The 24,112-nt window shown below is 38.0% G+C and overlaps 2 protein-coding genes across 2 annotated transcripts in view; both read right to left on the reverse strand.

Moving 5' to 3' along the window:
- LOC145243903 (nicotinate phosphoribosyltransferase-like) overlaps positions 1-24,112 on the reverse strand; it is a 328,038-nt gene that overhangs the window by 196,721 nt on the left and 107,205 nt on the right. The window lies entirely within an intron of this gene.
- On the reverse strand, positions 12,332-12,775 carry LOC145243808 (uncharacterized). The gene has a single exon (XM_080106838.1). The coding sequence runs from the start codon at positions 12,773-12,775 to the stop codon at positions 12,332-12,334; it is 444 nt and encodes a 147-aa protein (XP_079962964.1).

Genomic DNA, 24,112 nt, shown 5'->3' on the forward strand with positions numbered 1-24,112 from the left:
CACGACGAGACTCCCCGTCTCCTACACAAGATACTCATACAAAGATCATATTTCGTAGTCTCTCATCCACTATGACGGTTGCCTCTCTCTACTTGACCTCTGAGGTTTCTCGTCCTCCTCCTGTTGCTGCACATTCCCCTTCATTGCTTCACCTTCCACTGGTCTGATGTCGAGAATATGCCTCGGTACTCTGTCCACCACAAATATTTGTTTCTAGTGTTCCTTCCAGTCACGTGACCTCTACTCCATTGTGTGGTGCAGCGCACCCCCGGTGGCTTCACCCATACCTCATCACCAAGTTTAATGGTCCCTGTGACCTCTGCTTCTCTGCTTGCCAGCTCAACCCTGGGATGTCTCCAGGAATATGCGAACGTTGACAGTTGTGGAACCGTCTCTGGCACTTGTCCCAATCTAGGCGACATATTATACCAGTAGGCGGCTTGTTCAGGTGAGGTGCCTCCTCTTTCCGCAACTGCCTTTATGGTGCGGTGGCTTCTCTCCACGATCCTTTTGCCACTGGGTCAGTAGGCAGCTCTGAAAAATTGTTGTATATTCCACCTCCACATTACTTCCGTCACTGCTACTGACTTGAATGCAGTCCCGTTGTCGGTTAACAACTTTCCACGGGACCTCGCTCCAAAAACACCTCATCGAGGATTACTGCTATTTTATTGCCTGTTCCTCCACGTAGCTTCTTCCATAGGGCAAATCGCCCAGGCCCGCAGTCAACCATGGTAAGGTAAAGTCCACCCCTGTAATGGGTGACATCGCATGCCAGTCTCCCAGGTCCCACTCACCCCCAATTGACCAGCTTCATGCGTGCTTGGAGCAGGATCAATCGACTGACATCTGTCACATGTCCTGACCACTTGCCTCACTTCTTCCTTGGTGACACTCGGGTCTACTTTCTTCACCAAGTACCACATTCTCTCTACCCCCATATGGTGCGGATTGTGCAGCTCTCGCACGCCAACATCATCTAGATTCGATGCAGCAACAACATCTTTCTTTGGCAAAAGCCAACTCTTCTTCACTCTTGTGAGAGCGTCTGCTCGGTTCTTCTCAGAAGCCACCATGTCTACGCGAAGCTTCAAACAAAACTCCTGCATCAGCTCAGCTAGCATCCCAAGCCTGCGCTTCACTAACATCTCTGCTGCCCCTTTCGTTCTTATCCTTTTTCCACTTGAAATGATGGACTTTAGCCAAGCAAACACCATGGCAGAGTCTGTTTTGATGCAGATGTCACGTAGACCCCATTTCAAGGCCAGATTGATCCCTTTGATTACCGCATCTAATTCCGCTACATTGATGTGACTGACATACTTTTTCTTCACTAACCATCTTCTGCAACCACTCCTCCAACTTCCAAAACGACCCCTGTTGCAATGCTGCTTGCGTCACACCACACGACTCCATCCAACGTTCTAGGTTCCCTGGACTGGGTCTTGCCGTTCTGCTTCTTTCAGGAGTTCTTCCATCATGGCGACCGTTCTTCCTCACACTTTATCATTCCATCCTCTTCCTTCGGCACGCCTCTTTATGTAGCTGCATGTTGGTCTAAGCCAGCTAGCAACGGGGTAATGTCTGATCAATTTCCCGCATAGGGAAAAAAGTTCCCGTCTGTTGAGCTCTTGCTTCAGTTGCGGGATCTCATTCCCCCTGCGAAACTCTAGGCTCTCTCTGTCCCGTGGGGAGGCATTGTAAATAGGTACTACTAATGATGCTGCTACAGTATGCTTCCCTTATTTCTCTCTTTCTCCCTACTCTTCTACTTTTCCCAACCAATTGGAATAGAGGACTGTCCTGGAGGGAGATACAAAGAAGAAATCTGTCTCAGACATGTGGAAACGATAGAAGCATCAACATGTGATGGACCAGTTTCCCTGGGTAAAAACTTTTATAAAAAAAAATGTACCATCCTCTTTGTACCCCTATATCTTGGAAACCTTTATAAATCATCATCAATCCTAAAGTCTCGTCGCACTTAATAATAACCGATGTTTTCTTTTCCACAACCGTTCTTTTTCAGCACTCTTGTTCTCTCTCTAAGTTCGGAGGTGCCCCAAAAAGGGGACCGACCGAAATGGTGATCCTTTTTCAAACGTCGTTAAAATTTATGGTAACCACCACAGTTTTAACCTTCACCTTAGCATATTCGAGCTGATTTTTGTGACCAAGAGTGCATTTTTTTTAATATATATTTACACAACTTGATAAAAAATAAATACATAAATAAATAAATAGTTATATTATTCATTGGTGACGATGGTTGATTTTTTTTATGGAGAGTGTGTTCATTTACAAAATTTTTTAATAAAAAAAAAAAAATAAGGGCTTTTTGCATTCAGTCCAACAAATGGAGTGTCCACTGATTGGTCAAAGAGAATCACTTTGACCAATCAGACAGGGCTTTTATTTTAGATTAGGAGGGTTGGGCAAAAAGACCATTATTTTATGAGAGAAAGAGAAGTAAAACCTTTTTTTTACAGATAGAAAGACTACTACTCTAATAGTTTCTTCCCTCAAACTGCTCGACTTTGGAATTCACTGTCGGTTTCTGCTTCCCTGACTGTACTAACATAAAGAAGTTCAAGTGTAATGAAAACAGAAATCTCATTGCTCAACTCCCTACATAGTCTCCCGGTAGATTTAATCCCAAATAGTAAAACCTTACATCAAAGTGGTACTATGCTTTTTTAGGGAGTAAACAACGGAAAAGAAAAGTGTGAGATAAATAGCAACAGCAACGGAAACAGAAACAAATAACTGTATAACAAATAACTGTACAATGAAGAACTGTACAACGAATAACTGTACAATGACGAACAGTACAAAAAATAACTGTACAACGAATAACTGTATAACAAATAACTGTACAACAAATAACTGTAAAACAAATAACTGCATAAAAAAAACTGTACAACAAAGAACTGTACAATGAAGAACTGTACAACGAATAACTGTACAATGAAGAACAGTACAACAAATAACTGTACAATGAAGAACTGTACAATGAAGAACTGTAAAACAAATAACTGTACAACAAATAACTGTATAACAAATAACTGTACAACAAATAACTGTAAAACAAATAACTGTATAACAAATAACTGTATAACAAATAACTGTAAAACAAATAACTGTACAACAAATAACTGTATAACAGATAACTGTAAAACAAATAACTATATAACAAATAACTGTATAACAAATAACTGTAAAACAAATAACTGTAAAACAAATAACTGTATAACAAATAACTGTAAAACAAATAACTGTACAACAAATAACTGTATAACAAATAACTGTAAAACAAATAACTGTATAACAAATAACTGTGTAACAAATAACTGTAAAACAAATAACTGTACAACAAATAACTGTATAACAAATAACTGTATAACAAATAACTGTACAACAAATACCTGTAAAACAAATAACCGTACAAAAAAGAACTGTACAACAAATAACTGTAAAACAAATAACTGTACAAATAAGAACTGTATAACAGATAACTGTAAAACAAATAACTGTAAAACAAATAACTGTACAAAAAAGAACTGTACAACAAATAACTGTATAACAGATAACTGTATAACAAATAACTGTAAAACAAATAACTGTATAACAAATAACTGTATAACAAATAACTGTATAACAAATAACTGTAAAACAAATAACTGTATAACAAATAACTGTATAACAAATAACTGTACAACAAATAACTGTATAACAAATAACTGTATAACAAATAACTGTACAACAAAGAACTGTATAACAAATAACTGTATAACAAATAACTGTACAACAAATACCTGTAAAACAAATAACCGTACAAAAAAGAACTGTACAACAAATAACTGTATAACAGATAACTGTAAAACAAATAACTGTACAAAAAATGACTGTAAAACAAATAACTGTATAATGAAAAACGGTACAACAAATTACTGTACAAAAAAAACTGTAAAACATATAACTATACAACAAATATCTGTAAAACAAATAACTGTACAACAAAGAACTGTACAACAAATATCTGTACAACAAATAACTGTACAACAAATAATTATACAATGAAGAACTGTACAACAAAGAACTGTACAACGAATAACTGTACAACAAATAACTGTACAACGAATAACTGTACAACAAATAACTGTACAACAAATAACTGTACAATGAAGAACTGTACAACGAATAACTGTAAAACGAATAACTGTACAACAAATAATTGTACAATGAATAACTGTACAACAAATAACTGTACAATGAATAACGGTACAACAAATAACTATACAACAAATAACTGTTCAACGAATAACTGTACAACAAATAACTGTACAACGAATAACTGTACAACGAATAACTGTACAACAAATAACTGTACAACGAAGAACTGAACACCGAATAACTGTACGAAAAATAACTGTTCAATGAAGAACTGTACAACAAATAGCTGTACAACAAATAACTGTGCAACAAATAACTGTACAACGAATAACCGAACAACAAAGAACTGTACAACAAATAATTGTACAACGAATAACTGTTCAATGAAGAACTGTACAACAACGAACTGTACAACAAATAACTGTAAAACAAAGAACTGTACCACAAATAACTGTACAACAAATAACTGTACAATGAAGAACTGTACAACAAATAACTATACAACGAATAACTGTACAATGAATTACTGTACAATGAAGAACTGTACAATAAATAACTGTACAACGAATAATGGTACAACGAATAACTGTTCAATGAAGAACTGTAAAACAAATAACTGTATAACAAAGAACTGTACAATGAAGAACTGTACAACAAATAACTGTACAATGAATAACTGTACAACGAATAACTGAACAACGAAGAACTGTACAACAAATAATTGTACAACGAATAACTGTACAGCAAAGAACTGTACCACAAATAACTGTACAACAAATAACTACAATGAAGATCTGTGCAACAAATAACTGTACAACGAATAACTGTACAATGAATAACTGTACAACAAATAACTGTACAACAAATAACTGTACAACAAAGAACTGTGCAACAAATAACCATACAACAAATAACTGTAAAACAAATAACTGTACAACAAATAACTGTACAACAAATAACTAATATCAATCAATAGAGAATGTAATATTTAATCGATCTGCATAGTTTAAAAAACTTTTTAATTATTTCTAAATTTTGTTATTTCAAAATTTGTTTCATTGCTTTCACTTAATCGATTTCATCAAGTAAAATAGCAGTCGATAATTTACTTTTTTAGGTGGTCGCTTATTTTCGGCATAAAATATATTATTTAAAAAAGATTAGATTTACAGTACAAATAACCCTAAGTCCAGGCAGATTAAGGTAAGTTTGTTTGTTTTTTAGCTTTAATCCTGAAAAAAGCAACTACCTAAAAATGGTAATAGAAGATATTACCTATACAAGCTGCATCAACTTTGTTTAGCCTATAAGGTGACAGGATCGGGAAAGGGGGGAAAAACAATACAATATAATACAATATAAAACAACATAATACAATACAATACAATATAAATGATACAATATAATATAATACAATACAGTATGATACAATACACTATAATACAATACAATACATTGTAATAGAATACAATATAAAAAAATACAATACAATATGATACAATGCACTATAATATAATACAATATATTATAATGCAATACCAGACAATACAATATAATACAATGCAATATAATACAATACAATATAATACAATATAAAACAATCCAATTCAATAAAATACAATACAAGCAAGTTGTGTACAAGTCCCCATAGCAACAGGAGAATTCTATCATGTTTGAAGGTGACAACAAGCAAAATCAGAGATGCACCGTGGTACAGCTCTACTGATCTAAGTTATGCCAATAGGACCATTGCCAACACTTTCAAAATGCATCGCTGGATATCAGGGACGTGACCAGGGTGATGAAAACAAAGTTTCTGGCCATGGTTATGGTTTTTGGTGTAGTTTCAAGTGAGGGTCACATCATGCCACCTCACATTTTCGAAGTTGGCTTGAAAGTCAACACTAAAGTGTACTTGGATGTGCTGAAGAGTGTTGTGATCCCCGGATGCAATCAGGTGGCCTCTGGCATGCCCTGACTGTGGTAGTAGGACTCAGCACCAGCCCACAAGTCCAAAGAGAACAAGGCTTGGCTTCAGAAGGAGTGCTACGACTTTGCACTCTTCTCTCACTGGCCTCCCTCCTCCTCCGACCTGAACCCGCTGGACTACTTCGTTTGGTCAAACGTCGAGAACATCACCAACATGACTTCCCACAACACCAAAGCCAGCTTGATCGCCGCCATCCACCGAGCACCTACCGGCACTTATGGAAAAGACATGCTCCCAGTTCCGTACCCGTACCATAGGACCATTGTCAGCGCCCTCAAAATTCAAATCTGGATGGTTATATGCTTGAAGACGTGTTCAGGGTGATGAAAACAAAGTTTCTGGCCACGGTTATGGGCTTTGGTGTAGTTTCAAGTGAGGGTCACATCATGCCACCTCACATTTTCGAAGTTGGCTTGAAAGTCAACACTAAAGTGTACTTGGATATGCTGAAGAGTATGATGATCCCCTGGTGCAATCAGGTGGCTGCTGGCTGACTCTGGGTGTGGCAGCAGGACTTGGCGCCAGTCCACAAGTCCAAAGAGACCCAAGCTTGGATTCAGAAGGAGTACTATAACTTTGTACCCTTCTCTCACTGGCCCCTTTCTTCATCCGACTTAAACTCGCTGAACTACTTTGCTTGGTCATATGCCGAGAACATCACCAACATGACTTACCACAACACCAAAGCCAGTCTGATCGCCGTCATCTGCAGAGTATTCCCCATGCACCCACTGACACTTGTGGAAAAGGCATGCTCCCAGTTTCGGACCCATATCGAAGTGGTGATTGAGGCTGAAGTTGGCTATATTGAATAAATGTCAGCTCTACTACATAATCAAGTTATCTGAATTGATTTTTTTCAATAAAAGTTTTAAAATAAAGCTGAAGTGTTTTTTTTTAGGGCGACAAATTTATTGTTCTACCATGTATACACTCGAGATTACAGTCTCTCAATACACATCATCTTTAGATTTGTAGTCAAAACGAAGCGGGTGATTCTTCAAATGTTTGTTTAGTTTGACTTTAAAGGTATTGAGTGACTCCGCAGATCCCACTTTTTCTAGCAGTTGGTTCCACACATTCACCATACATTGGGAGAAAAGGAAAAGAAGTGTGCTCGATCAGACCCAGTTGCCCCCTTCCGATGTCACTGCTTATTCAAACAAAGAATTCTCACAGGTCCAACAATCTTGTTTCAAAGGAAGCATCTTGAGACAGGCCACGTTGTATTCCCCATGTAGAAATTTGAAGACTTGGATGGCATCCCGTCTCATTCAACGGAACACCAGAGTTGGAAGATACGGTTGCTTCGGTTGCTCCTTGTAGGACAGATCATAGAAAAACTTTTATAAATTTATAAAGAAAAAATTTTATATACGGGTTTTTTATATGCATGTGGCAGTAATTTGCATATGAGAAAAATAGTAGTTATTAGAAGGACAGATTGGAAAGATCAAGCCGTCGGGTTTTTGACAACAGATAGAGAGCATAGATGTTGAGTGTTGGTGTTGTGAATTACGGTTTAAGTTAAGAGAAGTTGGTGCAAATTGTGACGTTAGTGAGAAAGTATTCTAACATTTTTCGTTTTACTGTTTTTTCATTTATATTTAGGAAAACATCGAGTGTCATGATGATTGATGAAATCAATTAAGTGAAAATAGCAAAACGAATTTGGAAATAACAAAACTTAGGAATAGTTTCCAAAAGTGTCAAACTATGCAAGTCGATAGAGTATTAACTTTTCTGTTATTTGGTAATAGTTATTTGGTAATAGTTATTTGGTAATAGTTATTTGGTAATAGTTATTTACTATAGTATGTCGTCCAACACAATTGTTTATTTTCAAACAAAGGCATTTCAGGGAAAAACATTATCACATACTTATGTGTCATGTCGAAATTAGTATAAATTCCAAAATTTACAAAACACTGTCCAGTAGAAGACATGCTAGTGCTAATTTTCGGAAAATAAAGTGTGTAGTATCATCAAGAATAAGCAAGATGGCCGACCTGAAAGCAGTTATCTCCCCCTGATTTCGAGAATATAAAAGGTTGATTTACCGTGAAATTGCAACTTTGAAAAATTCTGTTTTTATTTATAATCAGTTTTCTACTGAACCATTTTTTGTAATCTTTGGAATTCATACTCATTTCAGCATGACATGTAAGTTTGTAATAATGTTTTTTTTTTTAATGCATTTTCTGAAGAAACACTATAGTAAAGTTATTTGTTTCAGGGGTCTGTCACCTGGATAAAAAAAAAAAGGACACAAACAAACATGGCAATGGCAAAGAAGAGAGGACAAATGTAGGTGAACGGTGTCAAAGACACAAATCATTTTTATTGTACCAAACATACGAACAGAAATATAAAGAAAGGAATAACTGGAAGTAATGGATGACGTCTCTGGAACTTGTACAGCAGAAAAAGCTAGATCAATAGGAATAAAGTTTCTAGAATCTGGACATCAAATGACATTAAACAAAGTTTGACGTAGGTGTTCTTGAGATCTAATAAGGTGCCTTGTGTAGTTTTGGTCTATGTAGATATGGCCAAGAGCTGGATCAAAAAGGTAAGAGCTGCAAGACAGAGCTGGAAAAGAGTTGGACCAGTCGCTGCTGCGAAGAATCAGAGGAAGCACTGTAGAAGTTGGAGCTGGAACTGGAGAATTAAAAATTACTGGATGGAAATTGACAGCAGCAAAGATTTGATTGCATTATATGTTGAAAGTTGGGTTAAAAAGGGCAGTTTGGTCATGTTAAGTAGTTAGTAGAAAGTTTTGCTTATAGAGACGTGTTGTTGAACTGCCATCCAGCCCTAGTTCACACGCAGTTAACACACAGACACAATACACAACACTTTCAAGGTTGAGACATATATGGTTATCGCTCCTTCTCCAGCAGTTGCATGTTTCAGCCCTAAGGTGGCGATATTGATTTCCTTTCCTTCTCTCTCTCTCTCTCTCTCTCTCTCTCTCTCTCTCTCTCTCTCTCTTTTACACCTGGGATGCCAAGCTAAACAGACATGTTAAAAACACACTCCTCCTGACTTTCTTGTAAACATGTCTTATACTTGTTGCCCGTAATAAATTCACACGGTTTGTAAGTTACGCAATTAGTGAGCGTTGTTTCTTTATTTGTTGTTTATCTATAAATGTTACTTTTCTGACGTGATAAACATCATTCAATCACTCCATTACATGCTTCCCTAGAGGCTACAACATAGTCGTTTTTAAATCCAATGTCAAGAAACACTTGTTATAAACTGTTCTCATAAGTCATTAGATTTTTGTGTATTCAACTCATTATTTTCAATCCTCTCATAATAGTCTTCATAATTCAACAGACAATGAATGAAGAGTTTATTCAAGCTGCCCATCACCAGTCACGTTTCAATTAGTTTCAAAATGGCAACATTTTCAGAAAGTGTGTGTGGGGGGGAGTCAATTTGCAAACCTTGTCACTTTATAAAATATAATTTCATTCGAATACGTTTAGCCCATCTTTCATTCTCCAACACTCGCTGAAAACTCAGCCAGAATTTCAACACCTTTGAATATATGACATCACACCCACCCACCCTTCATTTGCTTTCTGTTCTCACGGTAAACTTTTACAGTCAGGGTCAATCCTGAACTTCTTCTGACCTAAAGGACTTCTAGTATAAACTCTAATATGTACTAGCTAATATATCTACTTGTGAACCTGCCAATTTTAATATCTTATAATAGGAGCTTAACAGATATAAACCTTTTAAACCCTAAGGTCAGATCCTGAGTCCACAGACACCAATCTTAACCTTTAGATCAGGGTCTCACCAATTATAATGTTAGGAACCAGTCGGTTAAAGAGTCTTTTAGTATATGGAGTCGGACACTAAACCTGACCTTCGTGACATGCCTACTTTGTGTTAGGTTGATCCAGGTCACAGGTTACTGGGGATATAAGGCCCCAAGATTTATTTGTTATTAGTCATTTTTTTTTTTTTTTACATAGGAGACTACTCAAGGATAAGGGTTAAAGAGTGTACACTAGTCAATGGGACAATATTATAGTAATCATTAAAAATTATGAAATTGGTAAATTGGATTACTTTAGGAGAACAGCTCATCAAGAACTGGTTTATGTACGAGGGGCGTGCAATAAGTAATGCCCCCGACCCACTTCCAGTTGTCTGATCTAGCTGAAATTTTGCATCTGCAATGATTTATATCTCTATGGGTTATGTGGCAAATTGCAGCTCTGAACTAATTGTGGTTTCTGTTTTACAGGTGTTTGAACTGAGTCAGGTGTGAAATGGAGCCTGTTGAATGTTAAGCAGTGATCCAGTTTTTGTATTTGAAAGGACGCCCACCACAGGAGACTTTTGATGAAATGAAAGAAACTTATGGTGATAATACCCAATCATATGACCTTGTAAAACGCTGGCATCGTGAATTCAAATATGGCCGGAAGTCTATGGAAACAGCTCCCAGACCTGGTCGCTCCCCCCCTTCTGCCATTGATGAGGCATCTGTCCGTCAAGTTGAGGCTGCCATTTTGGAAGATCAGCACATTACTATTCGCCGAATAGCCCAAGATGTCAAAATTAGTACAGGGTCTGTGGAAACTATCATTCATGACCATTTGCATATGCATAAGGTGTCTGCCAGATGGATTCCCAGGTTGCTCACACCATTCCAGAAGCGAGAACGCGTCGAGTGCTCGAGGATGAATTTGGAGATGTGCCAAGAAGATGAGTCAAAGTTTTTCAAAAGACTGATTGCACAGGATGAAACCTGGGTTCATCATTATGATCCAGAGACCAAAGCCCAGTCAATGCAGTGGAAGCACTTGGACTAAAAACCTCCAAAGAAGGCAAGGGTGCAGCCCTCCGCTGGGAAGGTCATGCTCACATCTTCTGGAACCAGGACGGAGTAGTGATGACAGATTTCCTGGCAAAGGGTACCACAATTACAGGAGCCTATTATGCTTCACTTTTGACGAAATTAAGGGAAGCTATCAAAATCAAGAAGCAGGGCAAGATCAGCAAAAGTACCCTCCTCCTGCAGGACAATGCTCCGGTCCACAACTCGCATGTCGCCAGATCAGAAGCACAGGCGTGTGGTCATGAAATCCTCCCCCATCTTCCCTACTCTCCTGACCTTGCACCCACTGACTTTCACCTCTTCCCAGCCATGAAGGTGTTTTTTAAAGGAAAGCGTTTTCTAGATGATGCAGCCTTGATTTCTGAAGTCACATCGTCGTTGGAGAACCAACCTGGGGTGTTCTACAAAAACGGTCTCCAGAGTTGCATCAAACGATGGGAGAAATGCATAACTCTAGGTGGTTCCTATGTAGAGAAAGACTAGTAACTGTGCCAAGTTTCGTTACTCTACTACTATGGTAAGTGGGTCAGGGGCATTACTTATTGCACGCCCTCATATCTTCTGCCATGGATATGCAGGTAATTTGGTGGGTTGTAGTGATTCTGGTGGGTATTTTCTTTCTTTTTCACAGATACCACAATTCCCGACTTTTTCTGCAATTTGTTCAGAGAGGTCAGGCCACCACACACTTTCACAAGCTAGTGCTCAGGATTTGGCAATACCTTGGTGTCCCTCGTGTAGACGCTCTATTATATCTTTTTGAAGCTCATTAGAAATGACAAGTAAACAGTTAAGTTCTAGTTGACAAACCAGTACTTTTTTAGTTAGGGGTCCTGCCTTGCTCTTTCAGACCAGTGATCCATCTCATAATATTTAATTACCTGACTGCAGACTTTATCAATACTTTGCTTTAGTCTGATATCCTCTAATCTTTTATCGCTCGCCAAAATATTTCCTATGACTGAGCAGATAAATGCATCGGTCTCTGTCTTCTGATAGATATTCTGTATAATGGTGCTTCCAGGTGCTCGGCACCAAGTGTCTGCTTTTGTGACGTCTTTTCCATCTGCATATATGATATCATAGGCGAATCTCATTAATCTCATGCAGAGACGTTGAATTTTTAGAGTCAATTCATTGAGTCGCTTCGACTTCAACAGTGCCAATCGTGGTTTGTGGTCTGTTTCGATTGTGAATTTTGCCATTCCAACCAAGTAATCTGCAAAAAATTTGCAACACCAAGTGACTGCCTGTGCCTCCTTCTTGGCCTGTGCATATCTCTGTTCTGTTTCTGTCAGAGATCATGAAGCATAAAATACTGAGTCATTTTCTTGTTTCTGGAGTAGTACTCCACCTAGGCCATAGATTAATGAATCTTCTGATACTCTTGTCGGCTTGTTAGAATTGTAATGAGTCAGTACTGGTGTGGAACTTAGTTGCTTCTTCAGGGTCTGGAATTCTGCCTTCTGAGGCTCATCCCAAATCCATTCTGACTCTTTGCTAAGAAGTTCTAGAAGTGGTTTTGTGGTTTTGGCTAGATTCCTAGCAAATTTTCCAATCTGGTTTGCCATGCCCAGGAAGCATTGTAATTCAGACACATTCTCTGATCTGAGCAAGTCCATAATTGCTGCTACTTTTTCAGGATTTATTTTGATTCCCTCGTTTGATATGATGTGGCCCAGAAACTTTATGGTTCTTACAGAAAATACACATTTATCATTCAGTGTGGCTCCTGCAGCCTTCATTTTCTGCAGTACTGCTTTTGGTCGCTTGTCGTGCTCCTGTTGGTTTCTTCCACTTATTAAGACATCATCTATATCACAGACGACACCTGGTATCCCGGACAAAATGTGTGTCAACTCCCTATGAAAGATTTCTGGTGCAGAACTTATCCCGAATGGAAGTTATAAGGTGTTATGAATGTGGTTAGGAGTGCGATTTTTCATGTAGGACAATTTGATAGAATCCATTGTTGCAGTCAAGTTTGCTAAATACTGTGACTCCATCAAGCTTAGCCAGTAATTGGTCTGTGGTGGGTAAAGGAAATTTCTCCCGTTTTACGCTTTTGTTTAGCTTGGAAAAGTCAACGCATAACCTAACTTTACTGTTATCTTTTTGGACGGCAACTATTGGGGCACACTATTCAGTTGCTGATTTGCCTAGACGGATTATGCCGTCTTTTCCCAGACGTTTCAGTTCTTCCTGCACCTTCTGTTTCATAGCTAATGGCAATCTTCTAGGTGTAGCGATAGAAAAGGGCTGAGCTCCTGCATTTAAGCATATCTGGTTTTAGCAGAATTAGCAGTAACCAAAATGAGAAATAGAGAGCTTACCTCGGATATGTCTGTTTTGGGCTGAACGAAAGAGAGAATTCCAAGATGGCGTCCATGGGCTTTTATTAGCCTTTACCCAATGTAATTATCTTTGAATCATGTCTGCTCTCGCACGATTATGCAAATATGTCGTTCCCGGCCGCTATAAAGGCAGGACACTGGAAAGGAGAGGGAGCGTTCTGCAGATTGTGTGTAGGTGATTCTGGTGAGTAGATTGTGCTTGTTACGACCCACGTGTCTGCAAGAAGCAAGTTTTTGTTCCGTCTGTTTTTAGTTGTATTTTTTTGTTTGTTTGCTTTGCCTACTACATTTTTGTTTCAAGCTATTTCAGCACGACTATGGCGAAGGTGCGGATAAGCAGCGATATTATCAAGCCATTCTCTGGTGAGGCAGACGTTGTAGCGTGACTGAAAAAAGTGAGACTTGTCGCACAACTTCAGCAGGTGGATGATGTAGCGAGTCTGCTACCGTTATATCTGGAAGGTGATGCACTGGCCCTCTACATGGAAATGGAGGAGGACGATCAAAGAGAAATAGACCAGATTGAGGCCCGATTAAAGGAGGCATTTACCGACGACGCGTTTGCAACATACAGAAAAATAACTATGGTTAGATGGGCTGGCGAACGTGTGGATGTTTACGCCAACAAAATCAGGCAGTTGGTTGGATTGGCCGGATTCACAGGAGATGGCTTAGAGAGACTCACAAAATTGACTTTCGTCACTGGGTTCCCTGACGCTATCTCAATTGCTCTTCAACAGGTGCCGAACATCAAAGTCCTGACCATGGGGGAACTAATGTCGAGAGCAAGAATTTTGGTTACTGCTAATTCTGCTACACTGGTACACATGTTCAAGTTTCCCAAGGCCTGTAAACGGTTCTTGGAACTCTTTTTTATACTGGTGGCCTTCACTTGTCGCACTATTAACTGCTCTCAGCAGATTGAGGGCTTTGATTGCTGGTCCACTCAGTAGAGGTTCTTCCAGGTTTTCTATAACTTTTTTTTTTTTTTTTTTTTTAAATTCAATTTTCACCCCAAACAAGGCACAGTGCAACTTTGAAGCAGGGGGCTACTATTAGGGAATTAATTAGCGGGGTCATTATGAAGGGAGAAGAGTAGAAAGATGTTTGTTAACATTACACTTGAACTTCTGCATATCATTGCAGTTGGGAAAGCAGAATCCCGGAAGGGAGTTCCAAAGACCCGCAGTTCTGGGGAAGAAACTATTGGAGTAAAAGGCTTTCTTGCACTTAGGGATCTCTACTATAAAGGGATGAGACTTAGTAGCTTGTCTGGTTTGTCGGGGGTAGTTACGTCGGGGAGGTACAAGTGTTTGCAGTTCGTCAGAGCATTCACCATTAAAGTATTTGTAGAACAGGCAGAGGGATGCAACATCTCATCGATGGGACAGGGGTTGAAGCCTAGATGACAGTTCAGGACCTATCAGGTTGGCAACTCTTTTTTGAACCCTGTCCAGGAGCGAGAGACAAGCAGCAGATGCACCAGCCCAGATGTGACAACAGTACTCCATACATGGGCGAATGGTTGCCTTATAGGGGAGCCAACCTTCCTCGCAGCAGCCGTGGCAATGCTCTCAATGTATCTATTCCAGTTCATATTCCCTGTAAACGTTAGGCTGAGGAGTTTAAAAGAAGTACTTTCAGGCAATGTGTTCTTGGCCATTGCTATTGGTGGTAGAGAAGGTTTCTTGTAGTTATTGAAGGAAACAAGCTTAGTCTTAGCAGCATTGAATGTGACCAACCATTTTTGTCCCCATTCCACTACGGATTGGAGGTCGTCCTCTAGTGTTTCTGCCATTTCCTTGGATATGTGTTCATTTGTTTTCCCCTCATATCTGTTATAGAGAGTGGTGTCATCGGCAAATATACCCATCTCCGAAACAATATTATCAGGGAGGTCGTTTATGAATATCAGGAATAATAGAGGTCCAAGGATAGACCCCTGAGGTACTCCCGCATTTATGTCATATTGTTTGGATGTATGTCTGTCGAGGACAACTTTGATTTTTCTATTACTTAAGAAGGATTTAATTACTTAAGAAGGATTTAATTTTCCTTAGAAGACTATCGTGCCATACCCTGTCAAAAGCCTTAGATATATCAAGGGCCACCGCTCTACCCTCCCTTGTTTTATCCAATGAACGGTATATACGTTCAGAAACTACAGTTAAGATATCTGCTGTTGAACGGGCTTGCCTGAATCCATATTGTTTGTCAGTCAGGAGTTTAGCAACTGTTAGGTGCTGGACTAGGGCTTGATTAACTAAGGACTCAAATATTTTGGCGAAAAGCGGGAGGAGGCTAATGGGGCGATAATTTAGTGGGTCAGTTCTTTCACCAGAATTCTTGAAGACTGGTACCACAGAGGCGGTTTTCCAGCAGTCGGTAAAACAAGATTCGTTAAGGCATTTATTGTAAAGTTTGAACAGAACTGGAGCAACCTCGGCAGAGCATTTTTTTAATAGCACAGCCGGGATGAGATCTGGTCCACATGCTTTTGAGGTGTCTAGGTTTTTTATAATAGCATGTACCTGAGAAGGGGTGATTTTCAAATCGTCTAGTGTGGCGTCTGTTCGCAGAGGAAAATCAGGGAGTGAGTGGTGTACCGAGTTCAGTGTGGAGTTTGAGGCAAACCGACTGGCAAGCAGATTAGCCTTGTCAGTTGCCGTGCAAGCAACCTCATGATTGTTTGTTAGTGGGGGAATAGTTTACTGTCCATTATTAACTATGCTGTTGTAGATTTTCCAAAAATCCCGGGTACCTAATTTCTGTGCTTCGATGCGCTTTCTGGTGGTTTCAGAGTAATCTGTCTTAGCTGTGTCTATCACTCTCTTACAATTATTTCTAGCTTCTATAAACTTCTGTTTATTTGAGCTGGACTTATGTCGGTTGAATCTGTGGAACACATGCTGCCTTTGACAAATGGCAGCTGCACAAGCAGAAGTAAACCATTGGGGAGAGTGTGGCTTGCTATAGTATTTCCGTGCGGGAACATGTGCTTCAATAGCAGTTTTGAACCATTCAGTTGTCTCATTTGCACACTGTTCCGCTGGAAGAGTAAAGATATTTTGCCATGGGGAATCTCTGATGAGCTCCCTGATGGCTTCTCAATCAGCCTTTTTGTAATACCTCGTTGTTTTGAGAAGTGGGTCTTCAGTTTTAGGGCAAGAATTTAGGCTGATTTCTACCATTATCATAGCGTGATCAGCATTCCCGAGTGGGCTGTGGGCATTTGTTGTACAGTCATTGGGAACCATTGTCAGAAAGAGATCTAGAAGTGAGGCATGTTGATCGTGCTGGTCTGGGAAACGTGTCGGAAATATAACCAACTGAGATAGGGAATGAGATATAGAGAAGCTATGAGTTGCGCTACCAGCTACATCTGTGTGATTAGAAAATCCTAGCCAGTTACTGTGGTGGACATTGAAGTCACCAAATACATGTATTTGTGCGCTAGTATCGAGGGAGAGTGCTATATCTATGCTGTCTGAGACTTTGTTTATTAGGGTACAGTCTTGGTTTGAGGGAGAGCGGTAGAGAAAATACAAGTAGCTAATATTGTGTTGCATATTTAGTCTGAAGCATATAAAGGCCTGGCCCTCTGATTCTAGTTTTATTTCTCTAGTTAGGGGGAGGGTGTTTCGAATATAGACTCCAAGTCCATGCATATGTCTGTCGGAGTCCTTACGGTAGAGTGGGAGATAACCAGGCATGTTAAAGTGGTTAGAGGGAATGGAGGAGTGAAGGTTAGTTTCACTTAATGCTAAGATATCCGGGGTGTTTACAAGGAGAAATGACTCAACATCATCTAAGTTAGTTCTAAGCCCGCGGATATTAGTAAATGCAAGCCTCAAGGGAGGAGGCAGGTTGGTTTTCTTTGAGTTTGGTCCTTTTTTAAACGTAAGTTTTGTTTGAGCTGTCATTTCATTTTATTTTATTTAAAAGTTTCAGTTAGGGTGGATGAGTGAGGGGGTGCTGGGCAAGTAGTTGTGCAGAATACCAGACATGCAATACAAGTAGACAATCAGCTGTCCTCACCCACAGGATTGTGGCCTCAGGAAAGCCCACCGGGGAAGAGTGCAGGGTCCCTTTCCATGCGCGACATGGCACTACAAACATCCCGATATTTTACAACTGTTGATGGAGCAGCCGCTCTAAGCGCTACCAAAGAGTTAGGGCTCCTGTACTATCAGTCGGAAACAGCAGCCAGGAACTGTCAATCCAGTACCCTCAATCCATTAGGCAAAGCCAGCCCAGTCCAACTGCACCGACATATATGGCACTGAAGCACCCCACTGTGTCTAGTTTAGGGGGATGGGATGTGTTTGGAGTGGGGAAAAGCAGCGTTCATTGCCCTAGTCAGGAAACAAGGTCAACCACTGGGTGATTCAGACGAGTCCCTGTGATAGTACCTCTACGCCTGGCCAATAGGCAAAGAAGGAGTATGAAAGCCGGGCGATAGACAGAGGCTATCTCCTCCTTAAGCAGTTTAGGTTTGCCAACCGGTGATTTGTTTGAGTCACCAGCTCTAGGAAGGTTGTCGTCCAGGACTGAAGAGACCTCCCTCCCCTAGGTTTAGTTTCAGAGTTTTCCTTCTCCTAGACGGATGGCCTGGGAAGACCTACGGGTCCATCAGCTCCGAGGGGGTTCGCCCCGCGCCTGGGTCCTAATCCAGGTATTTCTGCGACCCCGCATGGGTAGTTAATATTTATTGGTTATTTAGGTTAATATCTCCTGGAAAAATCGGGTATTTAGGTTAGCTTCTACAGAAGATTTTCACTCCTCAAGTGTGGTTTAAAAAGGGCATTATTATGCTGTCCATTTTCATTTTTACTGAGAGAGGGTATAGGTAAAAATTCATGGTGTGGAAGCAGCTAAATTTGCTACAGTATTGGATCGAGAGAGATGAGTTAATGTATGGTTAGATATAGTTTTGTAAGTTTAGCAATGTATGGTTAGATATGGTTTAGTAGGTTTAGGAATGTATGGTTAGATATGGTTTAGTAGGTTTAGGATTAGGATAAAGTGTTAGAGTATGATCTACTTGCTATTAGAAATTCTGATTTGGTGCCCAAACCGGACATTTAGTAAGACTGAAAGATAAGATATGCTCAGTATAGATACAAGAGAACATTTGATATGGAGTACAGTTATACCTGATAGATATAGGTTATTGCATATTCTGTAAGTATAGTTAAAGTATAGATGGATGGATAAGTAGTATTGTATACGAATGCATGGAATTTTAGACAATTTGAGTAATTTGAGTAAGTTGCCTTTAGACTACAACGAAAGAGAATGACTTCGCCGTTCTCTTAATATCCGGAAGTTTTTATTTCAATGAGTACCGGTTTAGTTTGTGTAATAATTATTGCAATACTATCTCTTAAGAGATATTAATGGTTACTGTTCATTATAGATTACTTTAAGTCAATGTATAGGACTATGGCTAGTAAGTATTTACCTAGAAGCTTGGTTATGGGTTATGGGTTATAATCAGGAGCATGTCTAGGAAATTTTAGGTGTTAATGGGTATCGATTTACGAGTTTGTTTGGGTCAAGGGCGGAGAGCAAGGACCCCTCTAAGTTACGTGAGATGGATTAGGTTTAGTGGCAACTTAGGAAATAGAGCAGTTTTGATTTGTTAATGATCAGGAGAAAGGGAATTTAAGTAAAAAATAATAAGGTTTGTCATGCAAAACAGACAAGGCAGTCATCTTGGGGGTAAAGTATCTATAGGAGGTACTTAGTATACAAGCAGCGGTATTTTGCAGTTTTGAGAGGAATTTTAGGTACAATAGTTTCATGGCTTATTGTACAAGTCCGTAGTCAAGGTGAGGGACGAAGCACTTCTAATATTGAAACTGGGTTTATCTAATTTTAAAAGTAGTTGACTAGAGTATTATTAGGTGTTCTACTAGCTTAGGGATAGAATGAAAATTTAAGGTAATATTCAGGGTGATATAAGCAATTTCATGAGGATTAGATATATGATCACTGGATGTTGAACTGCTCAGGAGGATTCTTGTATCAATTAAGAAGGATGTCTTGGTGATATAAGATTTGAGAAATTAAGAGTCTGGGGATACAGAGAGTTTTGAGCTGATGAGGATTCAGTATAGGCGATTGTATATAGGTAGCAAAGGTGATTTAGTTTAGTACGCACGTATTGTACATATTAAGTATACTGCTTCAGTTCTATCCTCTATCGCAAAGGAAAATCCGTTTGTATTTCGGTTGGCAATTTTGTCAAGAGAGGAAATTAAAACAGCTTATCTAATTGTTGATGATATCAGTTTATAGACAATAGTACAGACTGATAAATTGTTGTGTAAGGCATAAGAGCCCCTCATCTTTAGATGAGATGATGAATCAAGAGCATAAGTTCGGAGCAGGGATCCAGAAAGGAAATGGCAGTATACAAGGAAGGGGGGGGGTCACTGATGTCATTAACATTTTATTTTATTCTTAAAAAAAAAAAAAAAAAAAAAAATTGTGAGCTTGCATTTTCTGTAGCCAGTTTAGCTTTCACACATCCTACGTGGTTTATCTCGTGATGACCCGGGTCATACAGTCTTTTGGTTGTGGGTTGGATGAGTGGAGAATTTTGTCTGAAGAACTGGTCCAGGATCACGGTCACATCTGCACCTGTATTCAGCTTGAAATTTATAATTTTGGTACAGGTCTTAGTGGTGACCTTGATTTTAGCCTGCCAATTTGTATTATTCTCAGTGGTAATTGCACCGATTTTTTCGAGAGTGACAGAACTTAAAAAATAATTTTTTTCTTCCTCTCTTATTTCTCTAACCTTCTCCTTATCAGTTTTACATAAATTTGCATAATGTCCTTTCCGCAAACAAATTCTGCAGCATGCATCTTTTGCAGGGCAGTTATTTCTATTGTGGAATGGAAATTTCCTGCAATGTGTGCATTTGATAGGCATTTTCGATTTTGGATGTGGTTATTTGCTGAAGTTTGTCTTGTAGGTTCGCTTTGGAATCCGGTTGATTTGTGGAAATAGTCTGCATCTGTTGTTCCGAAGTTTCGTAGGCTCTACCTATTGTAGGCACTTGTCTAGTGTAAGCTGTTTATTAGACAGTAACTTTTCTCTGACGGTATTGCTTCAAACTCCGACAACGTCTTAGTCTCCAATAAGCCTATCTTGTTGCTGTCCGAAATTACAGTTCTTTGCAAGTTGTCGAAGAGCGACTACATAGGTTTTAATACTTTCCAAGATTTCTTGCTTATGGAGATGGGATGTATAAGATTCATAAGCTTTGTGTGTTTCGCACACCAAAAAAAATCTTCATCACCTTCTTCATCACCTTCTTCATCACCTTCTTTATCACCTTCTTCATCACCTTCTCTAGGTCATTATTTTCTTCCTCAGAATTAAACTTCAACCCTTCATATATATCGTAACTGTCCTCCCCGATAGTTGCCAAAAATGTCTGATATGAAGTGTCTGATTTTCTAGACAGTCTATTGGCGATTGAATAACTGAGAAAATTTCGTTTAAATTTTCGCCAGTTATTTACAACATTTCCAACGAGAGACATTCGTTCAGGGGGTGGAACATTAGCAGAAAATCGCTTTATGTCCGTGTGAGGCATTTTCCAAAAGTGTACATTATATATCAGAAAAACAAATTTCTGTACTTACACGTCTCTCTTGTCTTATATATATATATATATATATATATATATATATATATATATATATATATATATATATATATATATATATATATATTTGTAGGATTTTCTTTCTCTTTTCTGTTTTTCTTACTACAATATTCGATCTCTTACTTCATGTTTTTTTGTTTTTGTTTTCCACAAATTGTATCCTTTTTTTCTGACACCATGTAAAGTTATCGGCTGGGTTTTAGTAGTAAGATGGATAAGAACATAAGTTTTATTAGTTGCAAAATACATAATTCGTCCCTAACCGATGAATCATCAGAGCAGTAACCCTACATATATATATACATTCATGTTATATATATTGTAAACAATTGTCAATGGGTTAAACAAATCTGTACAAAAATTCTGTTCAACCAAAAAGAAATAATGAAGAAACAAAAAAAAAAAGAAACAAAAAAAGTGTCCTTTTTCTTTCCTTCTCTCAGTTTGTTTCCTTCACACAACAGTAATTGTTAGTTATATGAGAGAGAACGAGACGAATTACTTGATTCTCTCTCTCTCTCTCTCTCTCTCTCTCTCTCTCACACACACACACACACACACACACACACACACACACACACACACACTACTTGTTAACTAAATCATCATAGCTTTTCATAGTTTAATTTCTTTTTTTGTTTCTCTTTTCACAGCAGACACAACGAATGAATTCTTTTGTCTATTTTCATTTCAACTGGTTCTGTTTCTGCCTAGAGATGTCTGCTCAGCTTTCTGCTATTGCCCGCAACTGAACTAGAACTCAAACTCTAGTCTCAAACTCGACTGAACTGGCACTCATCTCAAACTCTCTGGAACTCAACTTGTTAAAAACGTGCGTGCAACCCTTTTCATATCGAGGAGGGATGGATGGGTCAGTAAGACTTATTCCCTCTCCAAAAACAATCAAAGTCTATCACACAACACTCCACTAGAAGGTGATTAATCAAATGTTATTCCACACTTCTCATATTTAGGCTTCAAGGATTTTGGTTCTCAAGACTTGTCGAATTTTTGGGATCCACCAGAGGTCAGTCTTTAATTCAGCTATAATTGGCATGTTAGCTCAACCAAACTGACATTTTATTAAACAATGCGTCCAAAATCCTCAGTTCTAATCAAAACAATAGTTATTCTTAACATTTAATTACCCATCCAACATGTTTCTCAACAATATATATATATATATATATATATATATATATATATATATATATATATATATATATATATATATATATATATAAGAATACATCACTGCTATCAAAGACATTCACTTCGGATTTTACCATGCAATTTGGATGTGAATTTTTATATCCTTTTTATTAACTTCCCTTACTCTATGATATTTAAATACTTAAAAACACTTTTAATTGTGATTTTCCATGTCTCACTGACTTTAGCAAATAAGGTGTAAACTATTATAATTATTTGCTAATATTTTCTCCTTTGAAGAGATGGTAGACATAGAAATCCTATAGGATAAGGTGTTATAATATTTCAAATGTATTCTTTGCCTTACATAATATAAAAAAATCTTTTGATTTGAAATTTAACCATTTCACATCATAAATTTAAAAAATTTATTGAATGACTAAAATCTTATATATATATATATATATATATATATATATATGGATAATTACATTTTAAAAATAATATATATATATATATATATATATATATATATATATATATATATATATATATATATATATATATACCGCTCCCCATGTGGGGGTACCAAATTGATTAAAAGGGAAAATTATTCCTAACTCGCATTTAGGTAAAAATGCACTTTCGTAAATAATTGAATTCATTCAAAACATATTGCTATATATATATATATATATATATATATATATATATATATATATATATATATATATATATATATATATATTCCCAACTCGCATTTAGGTAAACAACACTTTCGTAAATAATTGAATTCATTCAAAAACATATCGCTAAAACCAAAACAAAACAACATCTAAGTAAATCGCGATATATCCAGTCAGTCGGCGAGATGGTCCAGGGGTAAGGGTTTAGGCTCATTACCGTTGGGTCCCGATTTCGAATCTCGCTAGATACAGCCACTCTGATGAGTCGTAGACGACGAAACACGTGTCAGTGGATAATTACATTTTAAATATATATATATATATATATATATATATATATATATATGTATCCAAACCAATATATACTAGTAGAGTAACGGATAGCTCCTGTTTAAGGTCAACGTCATCAATATCAGCACTGTAATTGGTTTAATAATTCCAAAGAAGGCTGGGTGTAGTTCTGTTGAGTCCCAAGATAGAAGTTGGGGGTGGACAGGTCCGTTCCATGTGGAGTTGTTGTCAGTCCAACATCTAGGAAGAAAGAGAGAGAGAGAGCGAGTGTGTTGCGGGTTTTACGTTTTATAAACTTGGTCACATGACTTAGAGCTAGCTTCTGATTGGACAAACCAGGAAAGAAATGCATTCAAAATCTCCAGCCACAAGAATTTGCTCCTACTTTTGTTTGTTGCAATTCCGTTTGCTACAAATTCTTTTTAATATTTTAAATATCTTTCTTTGATCCCCGAACAATGCGTTTTCTCTCAGTTAGTCTGTTCGTCAGATTGAGCTGACAGACAGCCTTTTTGGCAAATTCCCCAGTATCAGTTCAGTTATTGATAGCTTTTATTGTCATGAGACTTTTGATTCGTTATTTGTGCCACATTTTCTGCTTTTGGATGATTTATGATAAAATTTTAAAATAAAACAACAACTTTATTTTACATACAAAGATGATGGCCTTAAATTATGATCCCAATATGAAACTAGGTTTTATTTACAAATTATCATGTCTTTGTATTTGTTGAGAGGTAATTATTTTCATCAAATATGAAAGGTGTACTCTTCTGACCTTTTTAATGTTACATCAATTTTTTTTATTTAGAAAATATAGATATTTATTTACATTTAATAGCTACCAGGAATGTGAACTTAAAAATGTTATAACATATTGACAACTTAGAAATAATGGCATGTAAAAATATCAG

This window comes from Euprymna scolopes, chromosome 22 (genome assembly GCF_053919585.1).
Source record: "Euprymna scolopes isolate OS-2025 chromosome 22, ASM5391958v1, whole genome shotgun sequence".
Lineage (NCBI taxonomy): Eukaryota > Metazoa > Mollusca > Cephalopoda > Sepiida > Sepiolidae > Euprymna > Euprymna scolopes.